Consider the following 13,632-nt stretch of genomic DNA (forward strand, 5'->3'; position numbering starts at 1 on the left):
TGCTGGAAATTCAAGCAACACACATAAAAGTTGCTGGTGAACGCAGCAGGCCAGGCAGCATCTCTAGGAAGAGGTGCAGTCGACGTTTCAGACCCTTCGTCAGGGTCTCAGCCTGAAACGTCGACTGCACCTCTTCCTACAAAAAAAGAAATGCACTATTATATCGCAATATTCATAAACCCAAGAGGAGTCAAAGTAGTAATGCTTAAAAGTTGAATGAATATCCTTTATTCCTCAGATATGGACACATTTAACTCAAAAAAGTGGTAAAACTAGCGAAAATTCAGTATTAAATTGCCAATTTTATCCCACAGTATGGTGGTAATGCAAGCCACATCCTGGGAAGCTTTACTGTTATGAACTACAAGACAACCACATCCTTGTCATTGGATTTGTAGGGTTGTGTGCCTCAGTGACCTGGAGAGCATGTTGGCTGGAGTCGGCTTTGTGCTTTGGCTCTTGGTAAGGTAACTCATGCCAAACAGGTCAAAGGGTAGAGGCCAGATCAAGAGAGGTCCACTGATCCTTCAGGTTTGGGGGTTCAGCTCAGGGCCAACAACCCTGATTGGGGAAAAAAAATGTTACGGAAACAGCAATGAAGAACCCTTCATATCTGTGTATCGCTGTATGGACAGAGATGGAGGATCTTCATTGCTGACCTAGACGCCAGTGGCGTAAAGGGTAGTAAGTAATTACTGTTATGAGTAAATTATATTACTGATGAGCTTCCATTTTTATTTGAAATTTTAATCCCACTGGGGCTCAGTTTGTGGAATTTCCAGCTAAAGTAGCAACAAGGAATTTCATACAGTGTACACATAAAAGACCATTAAAACCATAATTACTTACTGGTGGCTGGCAGTCCTGTGTCCGAATGTTCCAAAGCTTCTTTTCTTTGCTCAACTACCAAAAGAGAAGTGCATAAAAATAGATGAGATGCCAATGCTTTGTATGTTAATCAAAATAATGTTTACAGCAAGGAATGCAAATTGGGTTATTAATTAAAATTGAATTCCAATGGGAAATTTTGCATGCACATTTAGCAATATCCTGCCATTAGCACAAAATGATCAACATACTATTAGCTTAAAAATAACAAGTTGATGCAGTACACTTACCACCGATTTAAACTAGCTCAATACAATAATTTAAGAATTTCCAATTCAAGCAAAAATAGAGGCTGCAAATAAACTACAATTTCGTCTTCAATAGCAATGGGGAAAAGATAAATGACCTCTGCCTATCCTGTGGACAATTATCATTTGACCGCAAGTTGATTTAACAACTAATTTTGTGCAGAAACCAGAGAAGACCAACTACTAATGAAGTGTGATGTTCATAAATCAGGGCTTTTCATAAGAACTGAAAGGGGGAGATTGTTTCCATTGACAGGAGTCAGAGACTGGAGGAGCCAGTGTAGTGTTGTCAAAAGAACCGAATGACACACAAAATGCCGGAGGAACTCAGCAAGTCAGGCAGAATCTATGGAAATGAATAAAGTATCAACTTTTTGGACTGAGACCCCTCATCAGCACTGGAAAGGAAGGGGGAAGAAGCCAGAATAAAGTGGGGGTACAAGCTATGAGGTGATAGGTGAAGGGGAAGGTGGGCGAAATGAAAAGGTAGGAGCTGATATGCAGATGAGGTAAGGGCAGATGAGGTAAAGGGCTGAAGAAGCAGGAATCTGTCAGGAGACAAGAATGGACATAAGTTTTTTTTTGCAATATGATATTATGATCTGGAGTGCTTTATCTGAAAGCGGCAAAAAAAATTTAACAGCAACTTTCAAAACAAAATTGGTTGCATGCTTGAGCAGGAAAAAGGAAATCAGAATTATGGGGAAGCGGAAGAGGAATTGTCTGCTTTTATGATGCAAGACTACATATTCTTGAAGAGACAGCAGATGCTGCAATATGGAGCAAAAAAAATTCTGGAGGAACTCAGCCAGTACAGTAACATCTGTGGAGAGGGTAAAGGAGTGATTCAGGTTTTGGGTTGAAACCCTGCAACAGGGCAGTGGCAATAGAAGATTGTTGCTATAAACAGAAGAGAAGGGTAACACAGGGGCTATTAGGTGGACCAAGGACAGCAGAATGACTGACAGAGCCAATTTTTTTCCCCCTGGGTGGTGGTGGGGGGGGGGGATGGGAGGAGTAGAAAAGAGGGTAAAGTTGGAGATAGAGATATGGAGGGTGATGAGCAGAAACAAAGGCTACAAGTGCTGGAATCTGCTAAAGAAATTGTTAAACAGGAACCATTGAGGAAGAGATGCGATGGGTGAAGTCTGTGGACATGAGTAATTGTTCCTCCTGTCTGCCTTAACCTGTCCTTGTCATACACAAATGCACGGGGAACTCAGGTCAGACAGCATCGTTGGAAAGGAATAAATAGTCAACATTTCAGGTCTTAGCCCAAAATAGTTGACTGTTCATTCCTTTCCATAGGTGCTGCCTGACCTGCTGAGATCCTCCAGCATTTCCTGTTTGTTACTCTGGACTGATTTCCAGTATTTGCAGAATCTAGCGTTTAACCAGTCCGTCCTCTGCGTTTTACACTCTCTACCCACTCCCGCCCCAGTTTCAAATGACTTTCCTTTTGTTCTTTAATAGCCCCATTGATCATTTTTCTCACATCATATAGCAGGATTTATAAACTTTGTGTTCATAAAACCATTAGGATTAAGGAGCAGAATTAAATGTGCTCCACCATTCCACAGATTCACCTTCTAGCAGAAGAATTTGAACCTCATCTCAGTTTTGTAGAATGTATCTTAATTCTGGGATGTGCCTCAGATCCTAGACCCTCAATGGAAACCTCCGCTCCACCTGGGGTCTCTCCTATCAACCTCTAGCAGCTGCCCCCCACCTTCACTCTCTCCCATCTGGCTCCTTTGTCCATCATCCTTCCACTGTCAGTCACAGAACACCACAGCACAGAAACAGGTCCTCTGGCCCATCTAGGCCATGCCTAACTATTCACCCTGTCAGCACTTGCTCCCTCCCTCCCCTTTTTTAAAATACTGGCCATCTTTCCTCTCTGCTCAGTCTTGCAATATTTTATTTAGAGATACAGTGCAGAACAGATCCTCCTGGCCCAACAAGCCATGCTGTCAAGCAACCCACTATTTAACCCTAGCCTAATCACAGGACAATTTATAATGCCAATTAACCTACTGACTGGAACATCTGTGGACTCTGTGAGGAAACCAGAGCACCCGGAGGAAACTCATACGGTCACGGGGAGAATGTACCAAAATTGAATTCTGACCTCCAGAATGCCGAGCTGTCGTACTGTCACGCCAATGGCGCCCCAATTTATTCACCCACATAGAAGTTGCTCGACCACCTGAGCTCCTCCATCTATGTTTTTCTTGCTTCATATTCTTTTTAGTCAGTACATTTATATGTTTGAAAGCCAAATAATGTTCCAAGATATGGGAAACAAAAAAAAATCCAACAGGAAGAACATGATTTGCTTCAGTAAATTCTTCACTCCAAGGAAAGAAGTCATTATTAAGTATAGGTCCTGTCACCTAGCTCCCACTCTTCAGCTGTCTCAATTAAGAGATCAGACATTTAAAATTACCAGTAGTCAATGTTCCAGACACTACCATCTCTTGTTTTACACTCATACAAAATAGCAATTTAGTGTTATCTACTTTCAGTTCAGATTCAGCAACCAAAATATTTTGCTTTTAAGCAACTTTTGCCTTGAGTTGTCTGAAAAACTGGATGGGGGGGGAATGAGTGGATATACAGTATGCTTTTAAAATTCAGGGTAGTATCACTGTACAGAGAAATTTTGATGGTATCTGATATTCAACGTAACAGAATTGTGACTATAGATTCTCCAGATGTTGCAAACTTCCTATGAATTGAGATTTTGCACTCAAGCCTACCCTCAAGTTCTTTAATGCTTATCCTTAGCTGTCGAGTGTTATGGCTATGCCAGGAAGATGGTTAATTCTTATTGTTTGGTCGAACCCTTTTGTCAACTCAGCTTTCTATTGCAATAAGCCACCTGCAGCTTTATCAGGAAATGACAGATGCAGAACACCTGATAGGATAGAACTGGAAAGAAGAGCTGCATCATCACTGCATGTTAAAGGGTTTGTGTTGGGCATGTGGTATTATTGTCACATACACTCAGTGGCCACTTTATTAGTTACTTCCTGTAACTAATAACATGGCCATTGAGTGTATGTCTGTGGTCTCCTGCTGTCGTAGCCCATCCACTTCAAGGTTCGATCTGCTGTGCAGTTTGAGATGTCCTTTTGCACACCACTACTGTTATACATGGTTATTTGAGTTACTGTCGCCTTCCTGCTGGCTTGAACCAGTCTGGCCATTCTCCTCTGACTTCCGTCATTAACAAGCCATTTTCACCCACAGAACTGCCACTCCCTGGATGTTTTGTGCTTTTCGCATCACTCTCTGTAAACCCTGGAGACAACTGTATGTGAAGATCCAAGAAAATCAGCAGTTTCTGAGATAGTCAAACCACCCCATCTGACACCAACAATCATTCCACGGTCAAAGTCAGTTAGATCACATTTCTTCCCCACTCTGATGTTTGATCTGAAAAACAACTGAACCTCTTGACCATGTCTGCATATTTTTATGCATTGAGTTGCTGCCACATGATTGGCTGATTAGATATTTGCATTAACGTGCAGCAGTACAGGTGTACTTCATAAAGTGGCCACCTTGAGTATAAATTACTTTACAATACAGTGACATAATATATGGCTGGGCCTTTGCAAATTTGAAGATACAATTTTTTTCAGCAATCCTTTTACATTGTAAGTAACCAATACACCAACTATAGTATAGCATGTGGCTAGGGAAGATAAATTTAAAAACTGACAAGCATTTGTTTGATAGCAGAATGTTTTCTATGAGTAGAGGTGCATTTCACATTTATTGCACCTTGCAGAGGCATTTGAAAAATCATCTCCTCCAACTCAGACATCTTTTGACACCCAGAGAGAAGCAATGCCACAGTGAACTAGGCCAAAAGAAAGTTAAAATTAGACTGAAAACTGCAACAATTCAAGCCGAATTAATATCTGATGATTTTCCCTCAGGGAAGCGGAGATAAAGAGGAGGGCAATAGAAGAATCAGAAATGGCAGCCAGAAGTGGAGAAATAAAACAGAATTAAGGTAAAAATAAATACAAAGTAGAATTTCTTTGCCCGGGAAGTTGATAGTGGGAACTATTACAATTAATATTTTAGAGAAATAGTGTATACGTTGAGGTGCAGATAATTAGGTATATCAAGAGCAGGTCATATTGATGGGGGCAGATGTGGCATGATGGAGAAAGTCTTGTGCAGCTCAAAAAAAACCATCTACCTCTGGACCACACTTCTATGCTGTATCTCGTACACAATTCTGACTATGAACAATACTCCTAAATCAGAGCAACACTGGTTGGTGCTGGAGCTAATGTTACCACAAATGATTTCAGTGCTAAAAACATAATCATGTGGTCATAATAAGGCAATATTGATATTTAAATCCTCCTGTTCCAATGGAAATAACATTACTTTCTTTTCATTATTATCAGTAGTTATTTAAATGCTCTTCTATGATAGGGTTTTAAATGTCAACAGTGCCTAATTATGACAGAATGATTATGTATTTGGACACTTGTCTGTATGTACTGAAATCTTTTGTGGTAACATTGGCTCCAGCACCAACCAGTGGAGAAACTTGAGAACTGCATAATGGCAGGATCAACTTCAGAGCCTGTTTACCTCATTATGCCTGTTTTCTTATTCAGGATGATTGAAAATACCTAAACACGAGCCTAGAATCATTGAAAAGTCGGGACTGTGGGTCTGGATCACACATTTGAGCAGTTCAGTAAGTTTAGCCTGAGTGATTATTTGTCAAAGAAAGGATTTTGACAACTATAGAAAGAGCCCTTACTATGGTAAGGTCATGACCAGTCATATCAAAGCACTGACTAACCACCGAATTGGGTGATGTGGAGGAGAAACGTCTCTACCAATGGAGGTGTAAGGCTAGCGAGCAGGTCACCCTTGGACAAGGTGCTTAGCCCCTCCCTAACAGGGTTACGTGAAGCCATGGGAGCAGGTGCTAGATGGTCATATGAACAGTTGGTGCATGTCGCAAGTCCTGGTCACTGACGCCAGGCAGACAATCACTGAAGAGTATTGATAATGGCTGGAGTCACGCGTCTTGTAAAGACACTGCCCAGAAAAAGGCAATGGCAAACAATTTCTGTAAAAACATTTGCCAAGAATAATCATGGTCATGGAATGACCATGACTACCCACGTCATACGACACAGCACATGATGATGATGATAATGATGATAAACCACTGAATAAAAAATATCATTTTAAAGAGTAATTTACTTGCAGAACCAAGCCTTAGGGAAGTGAAAACTATCTACATTCAAGATTATAAATTACTGGAGGAATTATTGCATGGTCAGAGTATTCCCTTGTGGTTAAATAGATCAAGGATTGCCAGCAATCCTCTCAGGTAAATGTTAAAGATCTCAACTGGTTATTTGAAGAGCTCAATCTTCTGGCAAATAGCTATCATGCAAAATTTGAATTTTTGTTGGTGATATCATATTTATGGGACATTAATGTGCAAAACTATTGATGTGTTTTCCTGCAGCACAACACTTTAAAGATATTTAAATTGGCTTGAACCAATGCCCAATGGTTGCAAAAGACACTGTCCTAATCCCAATCCTTTCTAGAATTGGTTAATATCATTGATACTCTTGGAAAAATATTCTACTTTTGAATAAAAAGGTAGAGAACATTTAGACACTGACAGAAGTTGTACAATAACATCCACAGATTTGGTAATTAAATCACTGATTTGCATGATTTATTAACTTGGATGCATGGAACAACGTAGAATAATTCGGATTAAAAGTGTCATAATATTGCCAATCTTGCTTTCTTCTCTCAAAATATCTGATAAGCTTTGAGATAGCTCAAAAGTCAAAACATGCAGCTCAAAGCAGAGTAGTGTGATTATGCTCCACTGGTTGAGGGATGGTTGTTCTCAATTTTAGAAGCAACTCAAAAGATGTAGATATGGTGGTTAAAACTATATGCTACTTAAAATTACAACAAATAAGACTATGTGCTGATGCTTACTTAATTCACACAGAATTCTGCAAACACATGCACAGTTCCAATTAGGTACCTGTATTTGGTTGGTGCTCTTTATCTGTTCCCACTTTCTCTGCTGACGAACAACTTCCCTCAGATTGTGAGACTGCAAGACTGCTATCACCAACAGTTACTACAGATTCAGGATCAAGGCTCTGGGGGCAGGCAGCTGACGTGACATTGCTTTGAGAAGTGCTACTCAATGTATTTGCAGGTGAGGAAACAGAGACAGAAGAAGCAGAGCTGCTAGTTGTACCAAGTGTGATGTTAACAGAAGTGCCTACGTCTGGTTGACTAGTTGGAGAAGAAATGTTGGTCTGATTAGTCTCAATAGGAGGAACTTCTCCTTCAGGACTACCAGGAAGTGCTGCTTTTGGCATCTGACCATCAACACCTGGGTAAGCCAATTCAGATGCTGCTGGGTCATCTTTCTTATCTGGGGAGGCCCTCTGACATGCCTTGGTCATGAGGAGTTGACCAATTTTATCTACTTTCCCTCTTCCTTTGTTGGATGATATTGGACTTCGCCTACTACTATTAGAGCTACCTGGGCTAGCTGAAGTAGGTGACGTTGCAACTGCACTTGGGTGGGATGAAGCTGAAGAGCTTTGGTCAACCGTGCCGTTACTCTGAAGAGGTTCACTGAGGCCGAAGTCTGCAGCTGGCCTGTGAGGAGATGGTGAGGAGACGGTTGGAGGAGCCGGAGAAGTGGAAGGTGGCTGAACTGGGGATGCAGATGACCTCTGAACCAGCAGTCTGCTCGTTGGTGCAGAAGAAGAGTTAATGGTGCTATTGACAGGTGGGGTAGTTGAAACTGCTGAGCATGAACTCGGAGCAGTGTGGGATACCTGGATTACAGTAACAGACTGGGACACCAATGAAGAAGTTGAAGGTAAAGTTACTTTAGGAACGGTGGCTGATTGAGATAACAAAGGTTCTTTAACCACCTGGAATACAGACGTATTTATAAACACAGGTGCAGTGATGAACGCTGGCTGAGAGCCTGTCTGTACCATTGGCTGTACATCAGATACCACTTTATTACCCAGGGTTGGCATTGTGACCACAGATGGAACAACCGCAGGCTGAGACTGAGTCTGTGCAGGTGCAGTTACACTGCTTGCAGATTTAATGGGACTAGAACTTAGAAACACTGTTATTGGATTTGAAGCAGAGATAGACGCAGGCACCACTGGTGTGGGCACCCTAGGTGGACCACTTTGAGTCACGTTACTATTTAATTCCCCCGGTTCTGGTCGACTTGGGGCTAAGCCACTGTCACAAATGACTTGTGCTGATGTGCTAGGAATTTCCTTAACAGATTCATCTTTCTCTTTATCTCCAGAAGGTATAGGATGTCCCATTTGGTTGGAACTAGTGGTCTTAACGGCAGCACCAGGACTACCAGAAGTGTCCAGAAGTTGATTAAGTGAAACTGGAACTTCTCTTAAAGGTGGCAGGCTTTTTTCTTCTCCACATCCACCAGGATTACCAGCTTCCAGTGGCTTAATTCCTTTTTTTACTTGAATCTCAGGACCAATCTTCTTCTCCAAGTTGTTGATGCCTTGAGGACTGCATTCAAAGGACATCTGTTCTTTGTTACTAGAGACCTGCTTCAATGTACCATGGCCAGACAAGGGTAAACCTTCCTTGCTTTCTTCAGGATGGTTAGCAAAAATTCTGACAGAAATTGGTGTATTTTGAGTACTTGGAACTATATTGCTAGGATCACTCAAACTTCCGGGAACTGAATTTGACAGAACCTGTGCTGCGCCTGTTAGAATGTTCTTTTGTACATCCATGTTTGGTACGATGGCAGGGTTTTGCTGCAGGGTCAATGCTGATTTCAAGCCTTTCCCACTTTGTCTGCCCGAACTCTGACCAGCTTTTCGACTGGCCCCAGTGCTGGCTCTCCTGCTAGTACTAGGACTTGCACGCTTTCCAGTAGCCTGTTTTGCTGAACTGACTATTACTGAATCCAGCTTATTTGCCTGTGAAGCCGCAGTAGCAGATGGGTTGCTGGCAAGGGGAGGAATGCTGGATGGGGCCTGCCCAATTGCTTTCAGAGTGGTTGGGTTTAGACCCTGTTGATCAAATCCTCTGTTTAAAGGGGGCTGCCGAGGAGGTAAGAGAATGTTGATTTGAGGAGGGAAAAGACCTGCGATAGATGCATTTAATCTTTCAGGTGACAAACTTATCTCAGAAGGTTCTGTGCTGGGTGGTCTACTTGTGGGTGTATGGGGAAAATAGGGTCTGGGGCTTGCTCGGTTTGGTGTTTTTGGTCTTGAGGTTTGTGTAGTAGTAGTAGTATTAGGAAAGTGAAGGTTGTGTGTGCCTTGTAAAGGAAGGGGTCCCTGCTGCTGTGGACTTGCACCTTGTGGCGTTGAGATCTGAGGATGTCCAGGCTTAGTCCCAGTGATGAGCACTTGGGTGGGTAGGGGAACAGGTTGTGGCCCCGGATTAACTTGGGATCCAGTGGAGAGCGAAAGTTCAGTTGCTGTTCCATCAGGATGATGTGCAGTTGTGTTTCCTTCCTCGGGGACGGACGATGGGACATTTTGAATATTTTCCTGGAAAGGCATCTTCCTGAGTGTGTTACCAGCTTGATGGCCAACTAATAAAGGCATCCTCGATTTATCTGGTGACGGCGGCACTCCACTCTGGCCAGGCAAGCTTACCATGACTGCTTTATTACCAGCTGTGGTCATTGGCATTCTCGACGCATCTGGAGTTAAGGCAGTTTTAGGTGGAAGTGTATTAGGGGTCACTGGAATTCTAATTGACTTTGAGTCTGGCTGCTGTTGTTGGTGCTGTTGCTGCTGCTGCTGTTGTTGCTGCTTCATCATCATCATCATCATCATCTGCTGTTGCTGTTGTGGCTGCTGCTGTTGCTGTTGTGGGTGCTGGACAGATTGTATAGTTGTCTGCTGCAGTGTTCTCTGATCAACAGCCTGCAAATGGAAGCCTGCATGGAATACATGAAACAGACACTTGGTAACCAGCAACCTGACAAATTGTTACAATCTGCAAACAAGAAAACACAAATCATTTCTTCCATGAATGATGATTACTGTATGGTTAGGTTCTTCAAACCACAGCTTTATTTCAAGGGAGCACTAATGATGTTTGTTAGGGCATATTCCAGAGTTAGGGTATGTAGCAAATATTACTTTCAACAGCAGCCATACTTCAGTTTTGAATGTGGTTTGCAGGCTGAATTTAAGATGCAGCTCAGAACAATGGGTTTCCTAGAGCTGCAGGCTGGAGTCAATTGCAAACAAAGAAACACTCCACTTAGACCTCAAAAGCCTGGATATGCATGAATCTGGCCTAGAGTCAGTGGGGAGTACCATTCATTTTGGGTGTCTGGAGCGTGGATGTGAAAACTATATGTAATTTAAAGGAAGCATTGTAGATACATCGGAACTATAGAATTGTCTTGCTGTTACCTTTGATCTTTAATATTGGATAAAGCAGGTCTCTTTTTCCATGAGTGTCTTGAATATGATGCCTGTATACTCATTTTGTTAGCATAAAGGCTTCTATATCTACTAGCTTCAGTGTCTCTCCGGTGACTTTGCTCATAGTTACAACGTGTTTAGTGGCAATGCGACTTAAGGGAAAGTCACCAACAAATTCGAACAGCCATTTATGGCACTCAACTAAGGATAAAGCTTGGGGTGAAATAATATCCTAAAATACAACTGAGAACTTCGAGAATCTCCGAAGGGAAGGCCCCAAAATCCCCAGCTTTGCCTGCTGCTGGCGACCAAGGCTGGGGTTGAAGCGTTCGGCAGAGATGGTGCTCGGTACTCGGTGTCGGAGGGCTGGTCGGAGCCTCGAAGTTTTCGGACGACTCAGAGTCGGACCGTGGTCAGGCATGGCAGGGAGAGTTTTCGTCCTTCTCCCGTCTGTGTGAGATGTGGGACTTTCGAGAGACTTTGAACTTTTTTACTGTGCCCATGGCCTGTTCTTCATCAAGTTATGGTATTGTTGCACTGTTGTAACTATATGTTATAATTATGTGGTTTTTGTTAGTTTTTCAGTCTTGGTCTGTCCTGTGTTTCTGTGATATCACACAGGAGGAATATTGTATCATTTCTTAATGCATGCATTACTAAATGACAATAAAAGAGGACTGCGTGTCCTCATAATCTAATCTAACCTAAACTTATTACTGAACAGTTTTACAGAATGAAATTTCAAAAACTTATTAAGTCATGAATATTTGCCCATTCAGGGAAACCTTTTAGTGTTACATTAAAATGCAATTTAAAATGGTGCTTTCCAAAACAATGAAACATTCTGCAACACACAAAATGCTAAAGGAATTCAGCAAATCAGGTAGCATCTATGGAAGGTAATAAGCTATTGTTTTAGTCTGAGACCCTTCATCAGGACTGGAAAGGAAGGGGAAAGAAGCCAGGATAGTAGCGGGGTATAGGGAAGGAGTACTAGCTGGCAGGTGATGTGCAAGGGGGAAGGTGGGTGGGTGGGTGGATAAAATAAGAAACTTGGAGAGGATAGGTGGAAGACAAAGGGTGGAATCTAACAGAAGACAGTGGACCATGGTAAAAAAGGGAAGGAGAGGAACCAGAGGGAGGTTATGGGCAGGTGAGAAGAGAAGGGGTAAGAGGGTAACCACAACAGGAAATGGAAAAAGAGGGGGAGGAGGGAGTATCAGTTGGTACATGGAGAATGTTTTCAGGTTTTATTTCAGATAGCCAGGAAACAAAATGTGAGAAGTCCCAAGCCACTCGTACACAAATTACTTACCAGCAGATCGATTTGCAAATTCAGACAATTTGTTGGCTGCTGGATCAATTCCTACACTCTGTTCTCCTGTCATTTGTTGCGGTTCTCCGTCATCCAGCCCTGGCTGCATCTGACGGGTATCTGAAATCCTTCAAAAATTAATAATGTTTTAATTATGCTATGCACAATGGTATTACTCCAGAGAACTGCAACGTCAGAAATCCTGTTTAAGTTGGCTGTACAAAGTGAATCTTGTGGTTTATGATGAATAGTAAATTGATTTAATCTACAATCTGGGGCCATGTTATATATTTTATTTAGAGATACAAGGCGGAACAGGCTCTCCTGGCCCACCAAGCAGCACCAACCCAGCAACTTCCCCGATTTAAGTCTAGCCAAATCCCAAGACAATTTACGTTGACCAAATAACCTACTAACCAGTACATCTTTGGAATGTGAGGGGAAACCGGAGCATCCGGAGAAGATCCACGCATTCCACAGGAAGGACATATAGATTCCTTACAGAAGACATCGGAATTGAACTCCATAGTCCAGAGCTGTGATAGTGTCACACTAACCACTACGCTACCATGATGTGGAATACCTTAGCTCCCAGCTTACAGATGAAATCAATTTACTGTTTAGCATAATAAACAAGATGCTATCCATATCACCAAATTAAGGTGATCCAAATAGGGAAAGCATGGAAACAGGTGCCACAGTAGCAGAGCAGTTAGTGCAATGCTGTTTCAGCTTGGGGCATCAGAGTTCAATCCTGGTGTTCTCTGTAAGGAGTCTTTACGTTTTCTCTGTGGAATGTGTGAGTTTTCTCCGGGTCCTCTGGTTTCCTCCCACAATCCAAAAATGTACCGCAGGTTAACTGGTCATTGCCAACTGGCTCGTGATTAGGATAGGGGTAAATCAGGGTAGTCAGAGGTTGCTGGGTGGTGGGAGGGCCTATTCAGCACTGCATCAATAAATAAATAATAAGCAAGTAGCTCTCAGTATAAGCAAATCCTGCTTCTGAAAAGTCCAATCTACTTCAGTGTTTTGTCCCTCTGAGAAACTGCAGAGGTACAAAGTAAAAAGAGTCAATCTACAGTACAACAGATGTTCTATGATTTAATATAAAATCAGCAATTAGGCAGTATCATTTTCCAGCAAGAAGAGGATAGAAAGTAGAAGTAATTGTGGCTCCATGGTAGTGTAGAGATCAAAGTGATACTTCTACAGCTCGGGGCATCGGAGCTCAGAGTTCAATTCCGACATTGTCTGTAAGGAGTTTGTATATCCTCTCCATGAATGCGTGGGTTTCCTCCGGGTACTCAGTCTTTCTCCCACGTTCCAAAGATGTACCAGTTAGTAGGTTAATTGTCATTGTAAATTGCCCTGCAATCAGGCTAAGCCTGTTCCACACTGTATCTCTAAATAAATAAATACTTTCGCACCAAATAATTCTTTTCAACGTTGATGTTGAAAAACAGTTGCCAGGTTGAAAATGAGGTAATTAAGCTATACAAATAAGATAGTTCTCATTTATCTGCCAGTCTTTTGGTAAAACTCCGGCCCCTATAGGCCAAGTTTGAGGGAAATGAGGTACGTCAAATCATTTATTTTGCATAGTTGAGCAGATAATTAACTATAACAAGAAATAGTTAGCGGAGTTCAAAATAGGTTGCCACAGGCATCTGTGTCCAGAATAACTGGAGAA

General features: G+C 42.1%; 1 protein-coding gene across 4 annotated transcripts in view; it reads right to left on the reverse strand.

Annotated features, from left to right (window-relative positions):
• Positions 1-13,632, reverse strand: part of ncoa6 (nuclear receptor coactivator 6) — a 72,970-nt gene that overhangs the window by 25,527 nt on the left and 33,811 nt on the right. For 2 of the 4 annotated variants that reach the window (XM_063041127.1, XM_063041126.1), the window contains 3 exons: positions 11,943-12,070; positions 7,201-10,131; positions 850-903 (listed from right to left, as the gene is read on the reverse strand). In XM_063041127.1, coding sequence (XP_062897197.1) covers positions 850-903; positions 7,201-10,131; positions 11,943-12,070 — 3,113 coding nt within the window. The remainder of the gene's footprint in view (positions 1-849; positions 904-7,200; positions 10,132-11,942; positions 12,071-13,632) is intronic. The other 2 variants (XM_063041129.1, XM_063041128.1) reach the window with 2 other exon arrangements.

The sequence above is a fragment of the Mobula hypostoma genome, chromosome 2 (assembly GCF_963921235.1).
Source record: "Mobula hypostoma chromosome 2, sMobHyp1.1, whole genome shotgun sequence".
Classification (NCBI taxonomy): Eukaryota; Metazoa; Chordata; class Chondrichthyes; order Myliobatiformes; family Myliobatidae; genus Mobula; species Mobula hypostoma.